The 21,292-nt window shown below is 41.3% G+C and overlaps 1 protein-coding gene across 2 annotated transcripts in view; it reads left to right on the top strand.

Moving 5' to 3' along the window:
* prdm5 (PR domain containing 5) overlaps nt 1-21,292 on the top strand; it is a 301,678-nt gene that overhangs the window by 76,154 nt on the left and 204,232 nt on the right. Inside the window, exons 9-11 of one of the 2 annotated variants that reach the window (XM_078213941.1) lie at nt 17,876-17,960; nt 18,429-18,586; nt 18,840-18,869. In XM_078213941.1, the coding sequence (XP_078070067.1) occupies nt 17,876-17,960; nt 18,429-18,586; nt 18,840-18,869 (273 nt within the window). The remainder of the gene's footprint in view (nt 1-17,875; nt 17,961-18,428; nt 18,587-18,839; nt 18,870-21,292) is intronic. The other variant, XM_078214035.1, reaches the window with a different exon arrangement.

The following is a 21,292-nucleotide window of genomic DNA, read 5'->3' as shown; positions in this document are numbered from 1 at the left end:
TGGGATGTACCCCAGGTTACTGTGGGAGGCGAGGGAGGAGATTGCGGAGCCTTTGGCGATGATCTTTGCATCGTCGATGGAGACGGGAGAGGTTCCGGAGGATTGGAGGATTGCGGATGTGGTCCCTATATTCAAGAAAGGGAACAGGGACAGCCCGGGAAATTACCGACCGGTGAGTCTAACCTCAGTGGTTGGTAAGTTGATGGAGAGGATCCTGAGAGACAGGATTTATGATCATCTAGAGAAGTTTAGTATGATCAAAAGTAGTCAGCACGGCTTTGTCAGGGGCAGGTCGTGCCTTACGAGCCTGGTTGAGTTCTTTGAAAATGTGACCAAGCACATTGACGAAGGAAGAGCGGTGGATGTGGTCTATATGGACTTCAGCAAAGCGTTCGATAAGGTCCCCCATGCAAGACTTCTTGAGAAAGTGAGAGGGCATGGGATCCAAGGGGCTGTTGCCTTGTGGATCCAGAACTGGCTTGCCTGCAGAAGGCAGAGAGTGGCTGTGGAGGGGTCTTTCTCTGCATGGAGGTCAGTGACCAGTGGAGTGCCCCAGGGATCTGTTCTGGGACCCTTGCTGTTTGTCATTTTCATAAATGACCTGGATGAGGAAGTGGAGGGATGGGTTGGTAAGTTTGCTGACGACACCAAGGTAGGTGGTGTTGTGGATAGTTTGGAGGGATGTCAGAAGTTGCAGCGAGACATAGATAGAATGCAAGACTGGGCGGAGAAGTGGCAGATGGACTTCAACCCGGATAAGTGTGTAGTGATCCATTTTGGCAGATCCAATGGGATGGAGCAGCAGTATAAAATGAAGGGTACCATTCTTAGCAGTGTAGAGGATCAGAAGGACCTTGGGGTCCGGGTCCATAGGACTCTTAAATCGGCCTCGCAGGTGGAGGATGCGGTCAAGAAGGCGTATGGCGTACTAGCCTTCATTAATCGAGGGATTGAGTTTAGGAGTCGGGAGATAATGCTGCAGCTTTATAGGACCCTGGTTAGACCCCACTTGGAGTACTGCGCGCAGTTCTGGTCACCTCATTACAGGAAAGATGTTGAAGCCATTGAAAGGGTGCAGAGGAGATTTACAAGGATGTTGCCTGGATTGGGGGGCATGCCTTATGAGGATAGGTTGAGGGAGCTTGGTCTCTTCTCCCTGGAGAGACGAAGGATGAGAGGTGACCTGATAGAGGTTTACAAGATGTTGAGGGGTCTGGATAGGGTGGACTCTCAGAGGCTATTTCCAAGGGCTGAAATGGTTGCTACGAGAGGACACAGGTTTAAGGTGCTGGGGGGTAGGTACAGGGGGGATGTCAGGGGTAAGTTTTTCACTCAGAGGGTGGTGGGTGAGTGGAATCGGCTGACGTCGGTGGTGGTGGAGGCAAACTCGTTGGGGTCTTTTAAGAGACTTCTGGATGAGTACATGGGATTTAATGGGATTGAGGGCTATAGATAGGCCTAGAGGTGGGGATGTGATCGGCGCAACTTGTGGGCCGAAGGGCCTGTTTGTGCTGTGGCTTTCTATGTTCTATGATATCTACTCTAGTCATGTGTTGGGTCTTCATATGACTGAACAGGCTGATTCTAGACCTGCAGACCTTTGGGCACATGAGGTAGTAGAATCCAGAGTGCAGAGTTTGTTTCCTCTTTCTTTTCTGTCTCTGCTGCTACTCTGCCTCATCATTAAGAAATTGTGGCTCAAAGTGTGATGCAGCTTGATGGACAATTGGTGGTGAGCTCCTCCCAGTCAGTAATGCTAATGCCCCGGAGAGTTTCAGTATCTTTAAAGTGTTTTTTTTTGTACTGCCCTAGAATGTAGATGATTTGAGGGTTGAGTAAACAGGACCTGGCGGGAAGATGGTTGTTGGCCATATGGACACAATGGGCTGTTCATCAAAAGCCATTTTGTAGGAACCCAAATGTATGTGCACCTGGCTCCAAGAAGGACTCTGTTTGGTGGTCTTCCTATTGAATCTAGTGGATGTGGTGGAGGTATTACTGATGAAATTTCTCTACTGCCTCTTATGTGACACTGATGCACCATCCAGGTTTCACTGCAGTACAGGAGCATGGTAATGACACTGTTCTATACATTAGCACTTTTGCAGACTTGTGGATGTCTTTGTTGTCAAACATTCATTGATAAATTGCAAAGACTAGACTGGGGTGGTTGATCTGGTGCTGGACCTCCTTTCAATGGTGGCCTTTTAAGAGAAGTGGTTGCTAAGATGTGGGAAGTGCTGAACACATTTCAGCATCGCCTTTTCAACATATATGGGAGGTAGAATATTTGGCTGGCCAACTGTGAGTTGATTTAAGTTTTGTTTTGGCAACATTTGAGAACAGGCTGAGTCTCTTGAATTCAGAATTGAAGAGATTGAGAATGGCTGACAGATTTGGTGCAGAATGGGCAAGGACACTGCAGTCATCCACAAATGTAGATTATCTATGGAGATCAACTTCGTTTTTACACAGAGGAAGCACGGTTAAAGCGTTTTCCATTTAGACATACTGACACCTGAAGGTATTTAATCTTTGAGCTGAATAGTCACTGTTTGGTGGTATGGCAGTTATCACATAGCCTTACTTGACACCCATGCAGATTTTAAATGCAGCTGTTTCTGATTTGCCACTCAATGGTGGCAGTCATGTCATCAATTGCAGGATTGTGATAAAGTTTCCTCTACATCCAAATCTTTGGAGCACAATCCATGAAGCCTTGTGATTTACTGAATCAAATGCTTTGGTCAGGTCACCGAATGCAATGAATGGTTCCTGGGATTGTTCTTAACATTTTACTTGTATTTGTCTGGCAACAAAGACCATGATGTGGAGATGCCGGCATTGGACTGGGGTGAACACAGTAAGTTAACCTGGTGTTGTGAGACTTCTAACAAAGACCATGTCAGAGGTTCCTCTGGAGGGTCTAAAGCCACATTGTGTCTCTGGGAGGATCTCTTTAGCACAGAACGAGTCTTGATGGAAGCAAACGTTTGCCAGCTTTGAAGACCTCAGCTAGAATACCATCAGGACCACAGGTTTTATTGTTTTCCTTCTATTTGATTGCTTGTTGCAACTCTCCCATCAAAAGTGGTTCAGATTCTAGCACAGGGCATTGGGGGACAGTCTGTAGGGTAACTGCTATCACTGTGATTTCACCATTCAGTTGTTCAGAATATTCTTTCCAGCATTGACCCTGCATGAGTACCATTTCTGCTCTGAGGAGAATAATCCCAATTTTTCTAATCTCTACATGTAGCTAGCGTCTCTCAACCTAGGATCCTGTGACAATATAAAGACTGATACTCCAGTGCTGTACTGAATTTGATGATACCGTCTTTCAGAGGAGACCTCTCAAGAGGGCGAAAAAAATCCTATGTCACTTTTGCTGAGCAGTTGATAGCCAGTGCCTTAGTCAGTGCCTTAGCTAGGGGAGGCACAGTGGTTAGCACTGCTGCCTCACAGCACCAGGGATCCGGGTTCGATCCCTGGCTTGGGTCGCTGTCTGTTCGGAATGTGCATGTTCTCCCTGTGTCTGCGTGGGTTTCCCCGGGTGCTCTGGTTTCCCCCCACAGTCTGAAAGACGAGCTGGTTAGGTGCGTCGGCCATGCTAAGTTCTCCCTCAGTGTACTCTAACAGGCACCGGAGTGTGGCGACTAGGGGAGTTTCACAGTAACTTCATTGCAGTGTCAATGTAAGCTTTAATTGTGACAAATAAACTTCATTTAAAACTTTTAGCGCATATTTAACCCCAATTAACATCACAAAAAACAGATTATCTGCTGTTGATCAGGTTGTTGTTTATGGGAGCTTGCTATGTGAAAATTGGCTTTCATGTTCCTACATTGCAGCTGAGATTACACTTCAGAAATGCTTCATTGGTTGTAATGTGCTTTGAGATGTCTAATAGTCGTGAAAGGCACTATATAATGCAAGTCATTGACCTCTTCATTCTAGTAAATCTACTTTCCACGCTTTTCTTAAGGTCCAGACTTCTTTCTTAAACATAGTGCCCAGAATTGGGCACAATGCTCTTGGTGAGACATAACCAGTGATTCCTAAAAGTTTAGAATAACTTTGTTGCTTTTTTACTTGATGCTACAGTTGTAAAGCTAAAACTTTCATATACTGTTTTAACAGTCTTATCTACTTGTCTGGTCACCTTCAAATATTTCTTTATACACTATTTCTATATTCATTAACTCCCAAGTGTCTCTGTTGCTGCACCCCCACAAAGTGGTTCAATATAGTTAATAATGTGCTAATCACTGATGAATGCAAAAAAAGTAAGAGTTTTAACAACACCAGGTTAAAGTCCAACAGGTCTATTTGGTAGCAAATGGCATTTGCTACCAAATAAACCTGTTGGAATTTAACCTGGTGTTGTTAAAACTCTTACTGTGTTTACCCCAGTCCAACGCCGGCATCTCCACATCATGAATGCAAAAAAGCCCATATATATTGTAACTATAAAAATATCGGTGATCATAGCTTAACATTCTTCCTCCTCTTAACTTTCAGGCCTCTCAGATCTGAAATTTATCATAACTTAATCCAAAGAGCCAGTACAGGCTGACAAAGGGTCATCTGGACTCGAAATATCAGCTCTTTTCTCTCCTTACAGATGCTGCCAGAACCGCTGTGATTTTCCAGCATTTTGTCTTTTGGTTTCAGTACGGGCTGGTTTTGGCCTTCATGTTTTTGTGTGAGATTTTCCTGATCCACATTCAGTTAGGTTTTTAAAAACTTAAGCCTTATGTCTTTTTTTCCCCATAGCCTAAACGCTTCAAGGACGACTGTTATTTTACAGTAAAAATAATTCACTTGTTGCTTGTGCGGTATGATGGGGCGTAGGACAATTTTGTGTTTGATATAAAACCAGGCAGTGTGATTTAAGGGTGGGGTTGGGGTGGTGGAGGTGGAAATAGGTGGTCTTTAATGATGGCATGGATGAGGTGACATCAGGGTTGCAAACAAACTGATTAATCAGCCAGGGAGAGGGATGGACTTTAGTCTCCTGCAAAAGAGAAGGCTGAAGGATTTGCAACTTAATTGCAAATGCCATTTTGGCCTCCTCTTGAAGTCCCCAGCATCAAAGATGCCAGTTTTTAGCCAATTCAATTCACTATACGTAATATCAAGAAATGGCTGAAGGCGCTGACTACTGAGTAGTGCTGAAGACTTGAGGTCCAGAAATAGCTGTGTCCTAGACAAACTGTACAAGAGGTTGGAAATGGGACATCAATTAGCAAGGGTAGTGGGGTCAAGGCTTGGTTTTTGAGGAGATGGGTGATGATATTGGGAAATTTGAAGGAAAGAGGAACAATAGCTGAAGAGAGAGAGCCATTTACAGTATGGCAACATGGGGGTCTGGGTGGGAATATTTGGTGATCAGCAGTTTAGTGGGAATTTGATCAAGGGAACAGGAATTGGGTCTCGAGAGCGAGGTAAGCTCACAAAGGGCATGAATGGTGTGAGAAACTAGAGAAAGCTGAGAGTTCAGGACTTTGGCAGGGGGAAGCATTTATGGAAGTTTGACCTGGTGGGCCAGTGGAAGGAAGGGATGAGGCGGAGAACTGAAGTAAAAAGAGAAGATGCTGGGGAAACTCAGCAGGTCTAGCAGCATCTGTGGAGAGAGAAACAGAGTTAATGTTTTGAGCTCTATATGAAGAGCCTCTACAAAAGAGTCATATCGGACTTGAAACATTAACGCTTTCTCTCTCCTATGCTGCCAGACCTACTGAGTTTCTCCAACACTGTTTTTATTTGTGTCCGAAAGGGGGTCATATGCAGTTTCAAGCTCTTGCCACTGTGTGTCACTGCAGAGCACTTGGTTTTCAGCCAGGAGCCATGTTAGTATAGGTAAGTGAACCAGGTGCAGTCCAGGTAAGCGGCCTCTCATTAAAATTGTTGAACTTTGTGAGCTTAGCTTTACCAATTAGAAACACAATTAAAAATTTGAAACTTACTAGTACAGCCACCTTTTTTCTATTAAGTTCCAAGCTGGGGGTGTTTGTGACATGCAGGTTATGAGACATTTGACATTAAAAACTGTTATCACAATACCAATCTACAAGTATATCTGATACTATCAGTATAGTGGTTTTGTGTAGCGGTAGGGTGACCATAAATGTTTTAAATGAAGCAGATGGCCTGTGTACTGAATTTAATATATATTTGTATATAATATGGTATTCCACCATTTTAAAAAAAAAGTTGAAGTATAATTAACACAGTGTAACATTTTCACTATACCTTGTTATTGAGAAACTGCCAGATTTTGAAAAATCAGTGCCTAATTAAAATCTCACAAATATTTTTCATAAGCTAAATGTTCTATCATGGATGTAAACTTCAAATGTGCAAAGTCACTCCAGGATTTAAAGCAAGTTGATTTGAAAACTTTATTTTTGAAATTGCAATGTTTTAAGTCAGGAAATGCACAACACGCCACAACTTTTACAAGCTGATTGGGATCATCACTAAACTAGTGCAAAAAGCAACAGAGAACTTGAAATTGCAATCACCTAACACCAAAAAGACCTGAATATCTTCTAACAAATGTCAGTTTTATAATAATTGTTGGTATGCTAGTGATCTGAAGTAGTTTAGTGAATGAATGAACTGATGGATCCACATGAAAGACCTGTGTGTGGAAATGGAATATTCTAGATATTTGTAATCCACTTCAAACGATACCAGACAGTCCTTCAAATCTAACCTTCTCAAATCACCATGGGATTGGAGTGATATTGATAAAGTTTATTTATTAGTCACAAGTAGGCTGACATTCACACTGCAATGAACTTACTGTGAAAATCCCCTAGTCGCCACGCTCCGGCGCCTGTTCGGGTACATCAAGGTAGAGTATAGCATGGCCAATTCACCTAACACCCACATCCTTGGACTGGGGAGGAAACTGGAGCACCCGGAGGAAACCCACACAGACACGGGGAGAATGTGCAAACTCCACACAGACAGCGACCCAAACCGGGAATCGAACCCAAGTCCCTGGCGCTGTGAGGCAGCAGTGCTAACCAATGGCAACTGTGCCGCTCTCATATTCATTATGTAGAGGACCTTCATTAATTATTCATTATTAAATGCAGGTAATCGACAGTATAAATTGATACTGCATGGTGTATTCCATATTCTGTGCTACAGAAAGACTTGTACACAATAATAGTTATTGCTGTTTAAATTGGCACTGAACCTGGCAGAACCCTTTGGAGTTTTACATTGAGTGAACCAATACCTGGGATGTTTAAGTAGTTGAGTTCCTGTTGCGCTCAAGCCAGTCAGTTCAAGATTGGTGAAATATCCTTTCCAACTACTCATTGTTTGAAGATAGAATATTAAATTAAACTGGAACAAGTACATGGCAAGATGTATCATAGTAAATTAATCAGTGAACTTGAAGACGCAGTAATCCTTGCAAATGACACATTAATTCTGAACATCTAACCACAGTCTGAATTACTGCTTCAGAAGTCAGCTATTTAATATCACACACACATTTTTTATTTTCTGATTGTTAAACAACAAAGGCAAAGAACAATAAAGATAATAATGATCTTGGGGTTGAAAGGAGATGATGTCATGTACTATGATAGAGCACTGTAGCATTAACAATTTTTGTTCCAGGTGTAAATGGGTTAGTACTTTGGGAAGTGTATGGATATGTGGTAATATAGCTTATTATTTCATTGATTTGTGATATTACAGCACTGATTTATTTTGTGTTGACTGGTAAGTAGGTTTCTGGTAGAGTTGGCTTCTTTCATGTTGACTGGGGTGAGTAATGTTAGTATTGAGCAATGGAACATTTCCATTTTAACCATCTACATTTTAACCACACAATGAATTCCCACATCAGATGTGGTATGGTTAGACACGGAATAAAATTCCCTTTGATCCCAGAATTAAGTTTCACCTTCATTTTTTAAACTATTTTTAACACTTGTTATTTGATGGGGAAAATTAACAATTGATGCTTTTTTGCACAGTGGGATCATACACTAAGAACTGGTTAAAGACTCACTAAATGCATCTCTCGTAGGACCATGAGAGCCAGCAGGGAGAGGAGATATTCATCCCATTGGTTTGAATTGCATTTGAATCCGGGTTACAGAGCTGATACAATACACTGCATGATCCCCTACTGTTTCATAGTTGGTGACAACCACAGAGTGGTGCCTGAGCAATTTTTGCTATTCAGCAAATAATTAGGGAAAGCATAATAAACACAAATTACTGCGGATGCTGGAATCTGAAACTAAAACAGAAAATGTTGGAAAATCTCAGCAGGTCTGACAGCATCTATCATCCATCTGACCACCCAAGAGTCATCCAGACTCAAAACGTTGGCTCTATTCTCTCTCCACAGAAGCTGTCAGAGCTGCTGTGATACTTCCAGCATTTTCTGTCAGAGAATCAACATTTTCATACTAACAGCCTTTAAACTGTGCGCTAAAAGAAACCCAAAGGATGATAGTGTGACTTGACTAAACCATTCACCTCCTGAGGATAACAGTCAAATTTACTTCATGGAGCTTCACAGACTATTGGGGTGAACAAGAGCTCATTAACATTGAGCAAAGAAATTTTAAGGTTCCACCCTGTAAAACCTGCTTTGAAAAGAGCAGTTGTTGCCTCAACATTTCAGGCACTGTGCCCACTGTCGGGAAGAATGACTGGAACAGGTGAAATAAGTAGTTATATAGTGCAGGATGGCAATATGCACATGATGATATTGCTGATTGTTCAGACTATTGTATTTGGATGACAGTTCACATATCTGACAGTGTGAGTGGGCTTATGATAGACATGCTGTATTGGTATGTCACTGTGAGATTTGATGAAAATATCAAGAAATGTAACGAAAAGTTGTTGTCCCATTGCCATTGTAAAAATTATACTGGAATGTTGATTGTTAAGAGGATATAGAAAACTATGAAGTTCTCTCCCATCACGTCACCATGTAACAAAAGTGTCAATAGATCAAAGTCAGAAGACTAGTGATTGAAGTGCTGCTTGCACAGGTAATTCCATAAAGATGTTCGTGACAACTGGTGATGATGAATACCCCATAGCCACGTTATTTGGTAGAAATAGGAACTTCAACATCAGAATGATGTTGAGTTTAGGTACATCAATAGAAGATTGAAAATTTAATCAGGTGACAATGAAATTCTGTTGGACAAGGAGTTGTCATCTTCCAAATGTTATTTGATAAGATAAGCTTCTCTAATGGGTTTGTTGGTGGGAGAAAGCAGGGAGGAGATTGAGTTGGCATTGAATTTGCCTTTTTTAAGGGTTGTTGTGACCAGGTGAGAAGGGGTGAACTTGCACCTCTCTACTCGACCTCCTTGGTTGGCCAAACAAAAATTTGTTTTTTTTTAATGAAGATATTTATTTTCCAAATCAGAATGTATTTAACGGTTTAAGCTGTGAGCAAAAAGGAGCCAACCAAACCAGGTTTCTTGAGTCAGAGAGAAAATTTATTAACCACTAAACCCAAGAAAAATGATAAAAATGCGATGTCAGGCATTCTGTACTCATGCAGTCACACTGACGCACAGACACACAGACACACTGACACACAGACACACAGACACACAGACACACTGACTCACAGACTCACAGACACACAGACACACTGACACACTGACTCACTGACACACTGACTCACTGACACACTGACACACAGACACACAGACTCACAGACACACTGACACACTGACACACTGACTCACTGACACACAGACACACAGACACACAGACACATGCTCACATGCATACATATGCATACTGACACTCACCATAAAAGAATATAGGATTAAGTGTTCTTTGGCTGTCCTTGAGCTATAGAATTTAAATGTGATTTAGTTTAACTGATTTCTTCGATGCGGCCAGATGTAGAAGATGTTGCAATGATTACAGGATCACAGCTTGCTGTTAGGTTTCGGATAGAGTTGGCTTCTTAAACCCGGCAACACTCTTATTCCAAAACTGAGAGAGTGGGAGTGTGAGCAGGCCTCAACCTGTTTCCACTGCTGAAGGCTTTCTTGACACCACCTGTGTCACCTGCAAACGGTGAATTGGTTGGGCAGTTTTGCCTTGAGATGCTTCACCCATTATACATTTACAGGAGATAATTTTGTGGGGCTGTGGCAGCCATTGTTTCGATGTCGCGTATTTTTCACTTTTAATGTCTCTTCCTTAGAGTTTTGATGGATTTCTGGGTTAAAGGAAATGTCTCACTTTTCACACACCCCTGACAATTTATTTGTTTCTCATCTTCACCTTGGAATGAGGTTTTGCATTTTTAAGCAGTTTGCCCTGTTCAAATTGCAAATATCCAGTCAGCTGAAAATTTAAAAAAAAACTCGTGGGCAGGATTTACCGTGCAACCCGCCACATGTTTCATGGTGGCAGGAGGCAGCCTGCCATTGGCCAGTGGCAGGATCTTCTAATCCCACCATTGTCAACAGGGTTTCCCATTGAATGCGCCCCTCTCTGCTAGGAAACCCACGGCAGGAGTACGCCATAGGCAGGACCCAAAGATCCTGCAGCGTTAGCTGCTACCAGTAACCGATGTTGTCTCTAGCTTCAGACACTTTGACCTGTTTATACTAAAACCTGTTTACCCAGGTGCTTTTACTCATGAGATGAACAAAGGATAAGAGTCAATTTGTGGTTTAACCCAATTTTATTAACAAACCCTTTTCATACAAACTCGATCCAAATACCTTCCAATTCCCACAATAACTTAATACTTTATGCTATCAGTTTGAGATTTCTGAGGCTACCCATGTCAATTAACATGACCGAGCTGCCTGGTCTGGTTCGCTGAGCTCTGCAATCTCTCGAATTCAGGGTTTTCTTTGCGATGGTTGGTCTTGCATTGTCACTTGGTCTCTGCCTAGTCCTTGCTGTAGATCAAGTCTTCGCCAGGGTCAAATCAAGTCTTCACTGGGGTTCCCAAGTGTCGTCTTACACCCCACTTTGCACCTGTCTGGAAGATTGTCTGGCTTTCAGCCAACGAGGTCACTGAGTGGGGTTGCTGCACCCAATGAGGTTACTGATTTCATATGTGTAGAATGCCAGCGCCCCCCAGGTGTCCACCCTCAGGTACATGGGTATATGTAGCCTTTTGCAGAAATGGTAAAGGCGGGAATCCGAGGTGTCAGAGTTTGGCCGAAACTGGGGAATACGCAAATAGTGTCTTTAATTGGTCAGGGCTGAACACCTCTGGTTCCAGCTTCCACGACAAGTCCAGGCTTGCCCTTGCTCGCCTCTGACCAGTGTCCGTGTTTAAACTTGGCCCGTACAAATTCCCATCAGGCCTGACTGCGGAGGCTGTTAACTGCTGTTTAAATTTAGATTGTCAATTCTGTGTCAGACCTAGTTGCTCAGTCCATTGGCCACTTGTCCTAATAAAAAAAAGCAACTTATTAACTCCAGCATTTGAGATGTGAGTCTATTACTACTCGGAAAATGTAGTCAATAGCCAACTTATTCCTGTACATAGACAATTTCTGTCCCATAATGACACAGTTTGGGTTTGAAATTTTCAATTGAGGGCAAGTACTCATCTTAGAGCTGAGAGAATGTCCTATGATTTCATGTTCTTTATGGATAAAAGTTTTAGCTTACTTGATAAGAGATCACTTTCTATTGTTGTGCTATGCAAATGCAGTAATCCCAAAATGCATCACATCTGCTGCGTGTGCGCGCATGTATTTTCTCCCTGCTTACCTTGTACTTTACCTGCACTTGTTGCATATCCCCAGTACAGGAAAGTGATGAGCAGAACCTTGACAACTCCTGGGCCAGATTGCAGATTGTCAGTCAGAAGACACTAGGTCCACTTGAATGTCAATATTGTTAAAATTTACATAATACTGAATGGCCTGGATATATTGGAAGTGGGCAAGATGTTTCCATTAGTAGGAGAGAGTATTGATCCAAGGGCACAACCTCAAAGTAAAGGGATGACCTTTTAGATCCGAGCTGAGGAGGAATTTCTTCAGCCAGAGGGTGGTGAATCTATGAAATTCGTTGCCACAGAAGCCTGTGGAGTCCAGGTCATTGAATATATTTAAGGCAGAGATAGATCGGTTCTTGATTGGTAAGGGGATCAAAGGTCACAGGGAAAAGGCGGGAGAATGGGGTTGAGAAACTTATAAGCATGATTGAATGGCAGAGCAGACTCGGTGGGCCGAATGGCCTAACTCTGCTCCTAAATCTCATGGTCTTAAAACAATCCAAATTTCTGTGATGTTTCCCAATGTACAAAGGCCCATTATATATTAGAGACCGTGGGCGGGATTTTACAGCCTCGCTCGGGCGAGACCGGAAATTTCCATTGTCAGACCCTCACCCACGCTGTCTTTGTGGTGGGCAGGGTGGTAGAGTCCCGGCCCATGTGTGATAGGAGATTTACGTTTCCAGCAATGTTGTTCTTTGCTGGGATGGTGCGAGGGTGTTTCACCACAGGGCAGCTCTTGCATTAGATGAAAAGAAAGTTATGACTGTTTTCATGAACCGCTGTGGTAATTTGCATATTATAGAGTGTGATGTGCCAGAAAAATGATGTAGTGAATGTTGCTTGTGTAACTTGATCTGCAATAGATAACTTGGGTTAGGCTATCTAATTAAATCTGAATCTTTGTTCCAAGCTTTCCTTTCTCTCGTGCAAAAACTTCTGAAATCCAATTTGTCACATTCTTCATAGGATTTCTTTGCGAAACACTACATAAGCTGTTGTTGGTAAAGCACTCTTTTTCTGTGGTAATCCGCAACACTGTATTTTTAATTGAAGCTAGTCAAATAGATTATAGCTCATCTGAGAATATGGAAAGCTGCAGAATGTAAACTATTGGCTTGATATGTTTGTGAATTAAGTTTGGTACTTCAAACATCCCACAAGCATTCTTGTAAGCATTCCCCTAAGATTCTTCAGTGAATGTTAAGGACTTAAAACAGACTCCAGCTTACATTGTGACTGAACAGTAACAATTATTTAATAATTGTAAGAAATATTACGAATAACGAAAATCTGGATGGTGGTAATAAACGTTAATCGGGCCTTGGAATTCTGGGCTCCAACAAAGATCCACAAATAAACCACCTTAAATAAGTGACCATAAATCTGCCACTTGGGCAAGTTAATTTTCTTTTTGTCTGTGGACTAGTGAAAGTAAATTATTATACTGCCAGGAAATGTGTTTGGCTTCTCAGTAAGACACCCCAAGGGTCACTTAAATCAAATCAATTTTGAAGCAGTTTTGAATTTGGATTTTTCTTTGTGAAGTACGTTCATTCCCTATTTGGACTCTACTGTTACTAATAATATGGTAGACAAAGGAATTGCAGTTTTCTTTGTAGAATATCATTTGGATTGATTATCATCAAGTACCCCAAATCGGCTATCTGAAAACCGATGATGTCTGAAAATTGGACATATTTTAAGTGGGCCATGCACGAATTTAAGTGCTATTGAAAGAATGAGAGAAACTTCCTGGATTGTTTGGGACTTGGTGGTGTGCTGAGTGTTTATCTGTTTCATACTCCTGTCATTTCCTGCGATTCGAGTTGCCGAAGAAATCTTTGACCTCATCTGACCCAGTTTGGAAAAGTTTGGAAAGTTGCTCTTCTCTGCACAGTTTCCATCTTGAGCGCTTCTCTAGTGTTCCAGTCAGCACAGTTTTTAGGTTTTGGCCTTCCCAAAATGTTATCCAGCTTCAGATTTGGACTCAGTTGCTGTCAATCTTTATCTAATTACAGTTCATGTGCTGTGAAATGCCTCGGGATCTTTTTCCAAAAACTGACAAAATCCGACGCCCAGCAAAGACTCTGTCCGAGGTTGCCAGTTTTGAGACACTCCACCTGCATTACTTTACTTGTCACAGTTCCCAAAAATTTACCTGTGGGCCAGGAAGTGGTGTCCTATGAGTGCATGGTAGAGCAGTGTAAAAATGGAGTGGTAGGCAAGCCTGAGACCCCTTGGATAGGGGCTTTAATCATAGAGTGGTATGGAAGGCAATATTCAAAAGCATTAAGTGATGCTGGTGGCCATGGGTGGAAAATGTACCAAGTGGCATCATAGAGGTAGATTTAACTTGTATGCTTGCTTGCATTTTCTAAGAGTGATTGTGCCTTTCCGCGAAGGGTGAGGCCACTCAACTTCACAGGCCCTGAAATCTGACTGTCATGTCGCCATTCAAGCTGGAGCCTTCCTCCTGAGCAAGTAGCTGCCCTGGGCAGCCTTGTCTCATGCTCTTCTGCCCCTATGATACCAGTGGGATGTCAACCTCATTCAAAGCCTGGGCTCTGAGTGGCCATTTTTCATGCCACCTGTGCAGCTCAAAGGCACCAGGCCTCCAAGTGCCCAGTCCCCCTTTGCCATCCTGATCCTCTTGTGGACCAAGGTGATGCCCCGGAGCAATGATGAGTGACATCCCACTCTGTACTGCCTCCCTCAACTTCAATTTCATAAACCCCTCCAGCGAAGTGGCCAGTTTCATGAATAGCCAAGGCTGGTGGGATGTTTGACTTGGTAAGCAATGGGAGAAGCAATGGAGCAGCATATTAGTTGGACTCCACATTGATGAGAAAAAAATAGCTTGTTGTCCTTTTGCAATACTATGTATGGGGAGGTGATGGCCGAGTGGTATTATCGTTAGACTATTAATCCAGAAACTCAGCTAATGTTCTGGGGACCCGGGTTCAAACCCCTCCATGGCTGATGGTGAAAATATTAAAAATATCTGGAATTAAGAATCTACTGATGACCATGAAACCTTTACTGATTGTCGGAAAAACCCATCTAGTTCACTAATGTCCTTTCGGGAAGGAAATCTGCCGTCCTTACCTGGTCTGGCCTACATGTGACTCCAGAGCCACAGCAATATGCTTGATTCTCAACTGCCCTCGGGCAACTTGGGATGGGTAATAAATGTTGGCCAGCCAGCGATGCCCATGTCCCACGAATGAATTAAAAAGAAAAGTTATACAAGTAAATGGTCCACTCAACATTATCTTGGCATTTGGCAAATTTCAACCTTCTTTAGAAAATTGCATATTTTTTTCATCAGACATTTGAATGGCTTAGCTCAAATTTCAATAAAAATTTGTTTAAAATTAAGTAGTCTTAATTTGAAATGCTATTGGCCTCAGTAATAAATATCTGAAAGTATAACTGTTTAAGTTATACTTAACGGCACGGTAATACACGGTTATACTTAACGGCACGGCACGGTAGCACAGTGGTTAGCACTGCTGCTTCACAGCTCCAGGGACCTGGGCTCGAATCCCGGCTCGGGTCGCTGTCTGTGTGGAGTTTGCACATTCTCCCCGTGTCTGCGTGGGTTTCCTCCGGGTGCTCCGGTTTCCTCCCACAGTCCAAAGATGTGCGGGCTAGGTTGATTGGCCATTCTAAATTGCCCCTTAGTGTCCCGGGATGCATAGGTCAGAGGGGTTAGTGGGTAAATATGTAGGGATATGTGGATAGGGCCTGGGTGGGATTGTGGTTGGTGCAGACTCGATGGACCGAATGGCCTCTTTCTGCACTGTAGGATTCTACAAAAAATTTCTATAATTGAAAAAAGTGTCAATTGATTATTTTCGTAATTGCCAGTGTTTCATTTATTGAGGGCATATCTTCCAGTACATCATATACAGTCATGCGGACCAAGTAAGAAGTGCAAAATTGTAAGAAAGCCATCTTCTCAAGATAGATTTGATTTGTATTATATTTGAATGTGTTTGAGGAATTAGATATTTATTCTTTCACCAAAACGGTCTTCCCTCCCTCCGCCATGCTTCCCTTTCGTTTTAATGACCACATAATGTTAGAGGCTTGGACAAACTGCAGGTGGCCACAAAAGTGTAGCTGCAACTCTTAGTCCCCTTTCCCATTCAAAATGTTGGCTGCAGTTGGAAGAATTCCGAGTGCTGCTACTCTTGAAATTATATTAGACATCGCTACTTGTATATCAACATTTGTATCTGACAGATTTCTTTGTCATATTTTGAGGAGATGTGATTATTTCACTAACAGTGTTCACCACATTGTGTAGCCGTGTTGATGTGTTAAATGTACTCACTGCCTCTCGTATTAGATTTGCACCATATGAAATAATTTCCTATGTTGGCTCCTTTATTTAAGGTGTGGAGAGTCTCATTAAATCGGACGGCAGATCATTTTCTGGGCTTGATGTAATAAATCCAATGGCCATGGAGTATGAAATGTCATAAGTTCAAAATATTAATAGAAGATTTGCTCATTCATCCTTAAAGTTTCCATACATGAGGCATTTTTGTAAATCTATTATGTGTAATGTGTCGGAGCTGTATGACTTTATAGAGTTGTTCCTGTCCATAGCACATGGCATAATTATATGGATTTAATTAAAAATAGCTCGAGATGGCCTGATTTAAAAATACTGCCAGCCATCAGTGATTTAATGACATGGCTAAAATAGCAATTAGTTATTCTTTGAAGTATTGTAAAATGTTTATAACTAGTGGAATTTAGTTACAGCTTTTTCATTTTCATTAACTTTTGCTTTTAGCTTAGTTTAGTACAAAATTAGTATGATTAGTACAAATGTTGTAAATATCCATGATTTTATCAGTTACAAAACAATGAAATAAAACTTTCAAGCAAAAATTTACATTACAGGACCATATATTGCAATTGTAATATTCTCTTTTTTTTGCTTAGTGCCCATACTCCCTTATCTTTCTCTGCTTCAAATATTTATCTAATTTTTCCTGAAAAGGTACAATGGCCTCTTCCTCAACCACTTCCTGTAGCAAAATATTCCATGCTTCAACACCCTACTGAGCAATTTCTGCTAACTTTGTATGCTCATATCAAAAATGTTAAATCGATGACCCCTCGCCACTGACTCCCCAGCCAGAGGAAATGATCTTCTCCTGGTCACTCTACCAAAACTTAAATTTAAAAACCTCTACCACTTTTCTGCTTCGCCTTCTCTGCTCCAATGGCAATAGAATCCCACTATCTCGAGACATTCTTCTTGAGTAAAATTTCAAACCCTCGTGAACTGTGTTTTCATGTGCTTTCTAGGATGTGCTACACAAAATGGCATGGAATTCTCTTTTTTAAAGAAACATAGTACTACTGTAGTCTACTCCCAAAAGAACAAAATTCTATTGCCTCTATGACAGTTCACTGTAAAACAATGTATACAATGTTGATTTGGATAGTTCAGTGAGATTCCTAGGCTTTAAATATGAGTGTCTTTTTTTGTTTCAGTATTGTAGTGACAAACAGCAGTAAAAAAATTATGGATGAAAATATATGAAAGGAACTTTTATGCCAGGATTATTAAACAATTCCAGCTTTATAAGACAGCTAGTATCATAAATTAATTCCAACAAAATCCAGGGCATGATGAGTTACAGAATAAACCAATAAATGAGATACAGAATAAAGTAATAACTATCTCAACTTCAGGTTAAAAGACGAATCTGAACTTTAAGGTCAGCAAATCTCTTGCAATCAGTTTAACTTCAATATTTCTAACCTAATTTTCTCAATTAATATTCTTAAATTATGCTTCTCATAAAATCTTTTATATACAACTGATGTCCCTCCTCCCACACAGGGTCCTAATCTTGTACTTTTATTTTTAAAATGTCGAGTTTTATTTTCATAACTATAATGTCTCGAGATTATTAGGAAGGCAATTACAGTGCAATTGTAAATGTTAACTTGGCTTGAGGCAAAGAAGTCATTAAACCCGCTCAAAGCAATCTCAGAAGATTTGTGTCTTTGATCTGATTTCTTCTTTGAATTCTCCTTGCATGTAATAATCACTGTTTGTCTTTAAATTTAAAGATTCACGAGATCTTCAATTGCCAGGAGTGTGACAAAAAATTCATATCTGCAAACCAGCTGAAGCGCCATATGATTACCCATTCAGGTAATTCCAACCTGGTATTTTTTTACTGAAGCTGAAAGCCAGATAGCTGAAGTTTCACTTTCCAGGGTCCTGCCTTGTGACCTGCTTTCCTGGTAATTAAGTAACACAAAATAAAATTTGTCATAGCTGCTTAACCGTCTTTAATCTGAAAAAGAGCCGATTTATGTTCATGGTGTGAAGCTATTTTTCTTTGAAGTCATTCTCTTTTGACTGAAGCTAATTAAATGGAGTTTGGTGTTTGGAAGAGATGGTTTAAGATGTGCAAATTGCAGGAGATATACCCGAGCTTGTCCTACAAAAAAGCAATTTGATGCACGTAATTCAAAAGGCATGCAGCTGTCCATCTAATTGGTTTAATCTTAATTGTGTTGACTTAATTGCAAGATTCCCTCAGTGGATAAAGTCTTCCTTTCATCTTTTCCTTCTTTAGAAACTGACAGTTTAATATTTGCTGCTCGTTCTTCACAGAGAAACGCCCTTACACCTGTGAGGTCTGCAGTAAATCTTTCAAACGACTAGATCAAGTGACTGCACATAAAATTATCCATAGCGAGGACAAGCCCTACAAATGCAAACTTTGCGGAAAAGGATTTGCTCACAGAAATGTGTACAAGAACCACAAAAAGGTAAATATGAATTCAGCATATATACATGTATACATATGTGAATATATTTGTATATGTATATACATGTGCGTTTGTATATATATCTAATATATATACACAATTTTAAAATTCTCTCAAATTTGTCATTAACCCTGTGGCTGACTGCAAAAAATAACCTTGTAAATGCCCTACTGCCAATCATGATTGATAAATTTGCACTTGCTTACATCACAATGTTTGTAATCTGCACTCACTGACATCACCCTTTCCACAGCACAAGGACCTGGGGAAGCTCTGCATATCGGTAAGTCATTAGTAATTTCCCAGTTGAACAACTTTTTTAAAACAAAAATTGTACTTTAAAACAAATGTATATGCAAATGAAATGTCTAATCTGGTTAATTGTTCCTGTGAATTTAAGATGCTTTTCAAACTTATCAGTTGTGTTTCTTTATATCCTTCCACCAATTTCAGTTCTGTAAATGGTAGATTCAAGTGTCCTTGCCACTGCTGCAATGTTAAATGAATCAAATTTGCCAAGCAGAATGTGGTCCAATTAAAATGCATGAAACAATTGGAAAGATTCAAGTGTTTGAATGGACATGCAAGCCCATATTTGGGTCGTGGAAGTGATTATTTTCTATAAGTAGTGCAAATATTTTGTTCACTTTAAGAATATTATGGAAGAACTTTGTGTCGTTAGTGCTTAGAGTTTTACAGTTTTAAAATGAGCATAAAACATTTGGCCAATCTTTCCATTCCTGTATTGGTCGAATAGTAAGAATTATTTAGCTGAACATCATTATTTCTAGTTTGCGTTATTTGTCTGTGACTTTCTCCACCTTGATGAAGTATTGCATCAGCTAGTCGGGATGCACATCTCTTTAATCTTGCAAAGCATAACCAATAATTTGTGATGAGGACAGCATTTTTTTTGGTAGCATGGTGCTGGTTGCCACTTGCCACTGTTGCCATTTGCCGTTCCCCTAGATTCTTCTTTGTTTCTTTATTAGCCCCTGTTGCTTTGCCCTATCATTCCTTTTGCCATTCAAATCGCACCTGCCATCCAGCCTACCACAATCTCTTCCTTTTGTTTTCCTCCCCTCCACCCAATACTTTCTCCAAATTTGTTGCATCCCTAATATTTTTCATTTTGGGGCAAAGGGTTGCAAACCTCCAACACCAATTGTATTTCCGTCCGCACAAATGCTGCCTGACCTGCTGAATATTTCCAATTTTTCTGTTTCATGTAATATTTTCAGCATCTGTTGCGTTTTGCCCTTAGAATTGTCATAAGGGTTAATTAAATGCTCTTAAGTGCCGTGTAACGGTTTAACAAAGGGGATAAACTAAGTATGACATAGACGGTGACGTTCTACTGACATCCGTTAGGCATGTCTAAGACTCTTGAGAAAGAGTTTGGAATCATGCCTAGGAGCAACATGCCTACTCTGTAACCTGTTTATATGTGGTACTAATCAACAAATGTTAAGCAGATTCCAGGGTGTGTCTACACTCTGTTATATAATCATGTGCCACACCTACGCCAAAATTCTGCCACCCACCCGCCACGGAATCAGAGCGGGTGAGAGGCGGACAACGGAAATGTCCGTTGACCTCGGATGGGAATTTCTAGTCTCACTCGAGCAAGGCCGAAAAATCCTGCCCCTAGAGTCTAAGGTAGAAAGACCCAATCAAAACATTAAGTGAAAGAGATGTGGTCAAAATAGTTGTGTTCATTTCGTACAAGGACTGGGAGGTGAGAAAACTGGCAAAAAGGTGCGGAAATGTATCTGCTGGTGAGCCTGACGTTCCTCCACCAAGTCATTTTGCCAGTGGCAGGAAGGATAGCAGATGATCCACTCACCCGGAGCCCAATTGGCTACTTCAGCAGCCAAATCAGGTCCTCTTCTGTGGACATTTTGTCCCATGTCACAATGGACCTACTGCCGAGTGGGCCAACCACCCAGTGAAACCTGGCAGCCTCCCAGTGTCTTTTGGGGGGGCAATGGAGCACCTTTTTGGGCACTCTTATCGTCCACAGAAGGGCTCCCTGGTGGCAATGGCTGACCCACAGCAACGGTGTTGCCTGGCCACTGAGAGTGCCCCCCCCCCCCGGTTGCCAGGGCCTGCTTGCAATGTAGTTCAACAGCAGATATTTTTCATCCAGGGCCAATGTCTGTCTAAATGTTGGAAAATCCAACATTTCGCATTTTCTTACACCCACTTCTGACCTTTATTCTGATACATGAACAAGCTGGAAGTTTTGATCTGTTGGTTGTGCTCCTGATTCCACCACACTGCTAGTTTTGCCAGTTTATGCCCCTGGATAATGTTACCCCATCCTTGAGTTCTGCTGATGGATAGTTCTTGCTCAGGAAACAGATATATTCTGCACAAAAGGGTGACTTGGTTCTGAGATGCTAAAAGATGTTGGGATGCACTGGACAGAAGTTGCTATATTATGCTCAGTCAAAAATTAGATGGCGGGAGTTAGGAGAATGAAATGTTTTGATTTGATTTATTATAGTCACGTGTATTAGTATACAATGAAAAGTATTTTTTCTTGCACGCTGTGCAGATAAAACATACCGTATATAGAGAAAAAAAGGAGAGGGTGCAGAATGTAGTGTTACAGTCATAGCTTGAGTGTGGAGAAAGATCAACCCAATATGAGATAGGTCCGTTCAAACGTCTGATGGCAGCAGGTAAGAAGCTATTCTTGAG

Source organism: Mustelus asterias, chromosome 1 (assembly GCF_964213995.1).
Source record: "Mustelus asterias chromosome 1, sMusAst1.hap1.1, whole genome shotgun sequence".
Lineage (NCBI taxonomy): Eukaryota > Metazoa > Chordata > Chondrichthyes > Carcharhiniformes > Triakidae > Mustelus > Mustelus asterias.
This window is presented reverse-complemented; position numbering and strand designations above follow the sequence as displayed.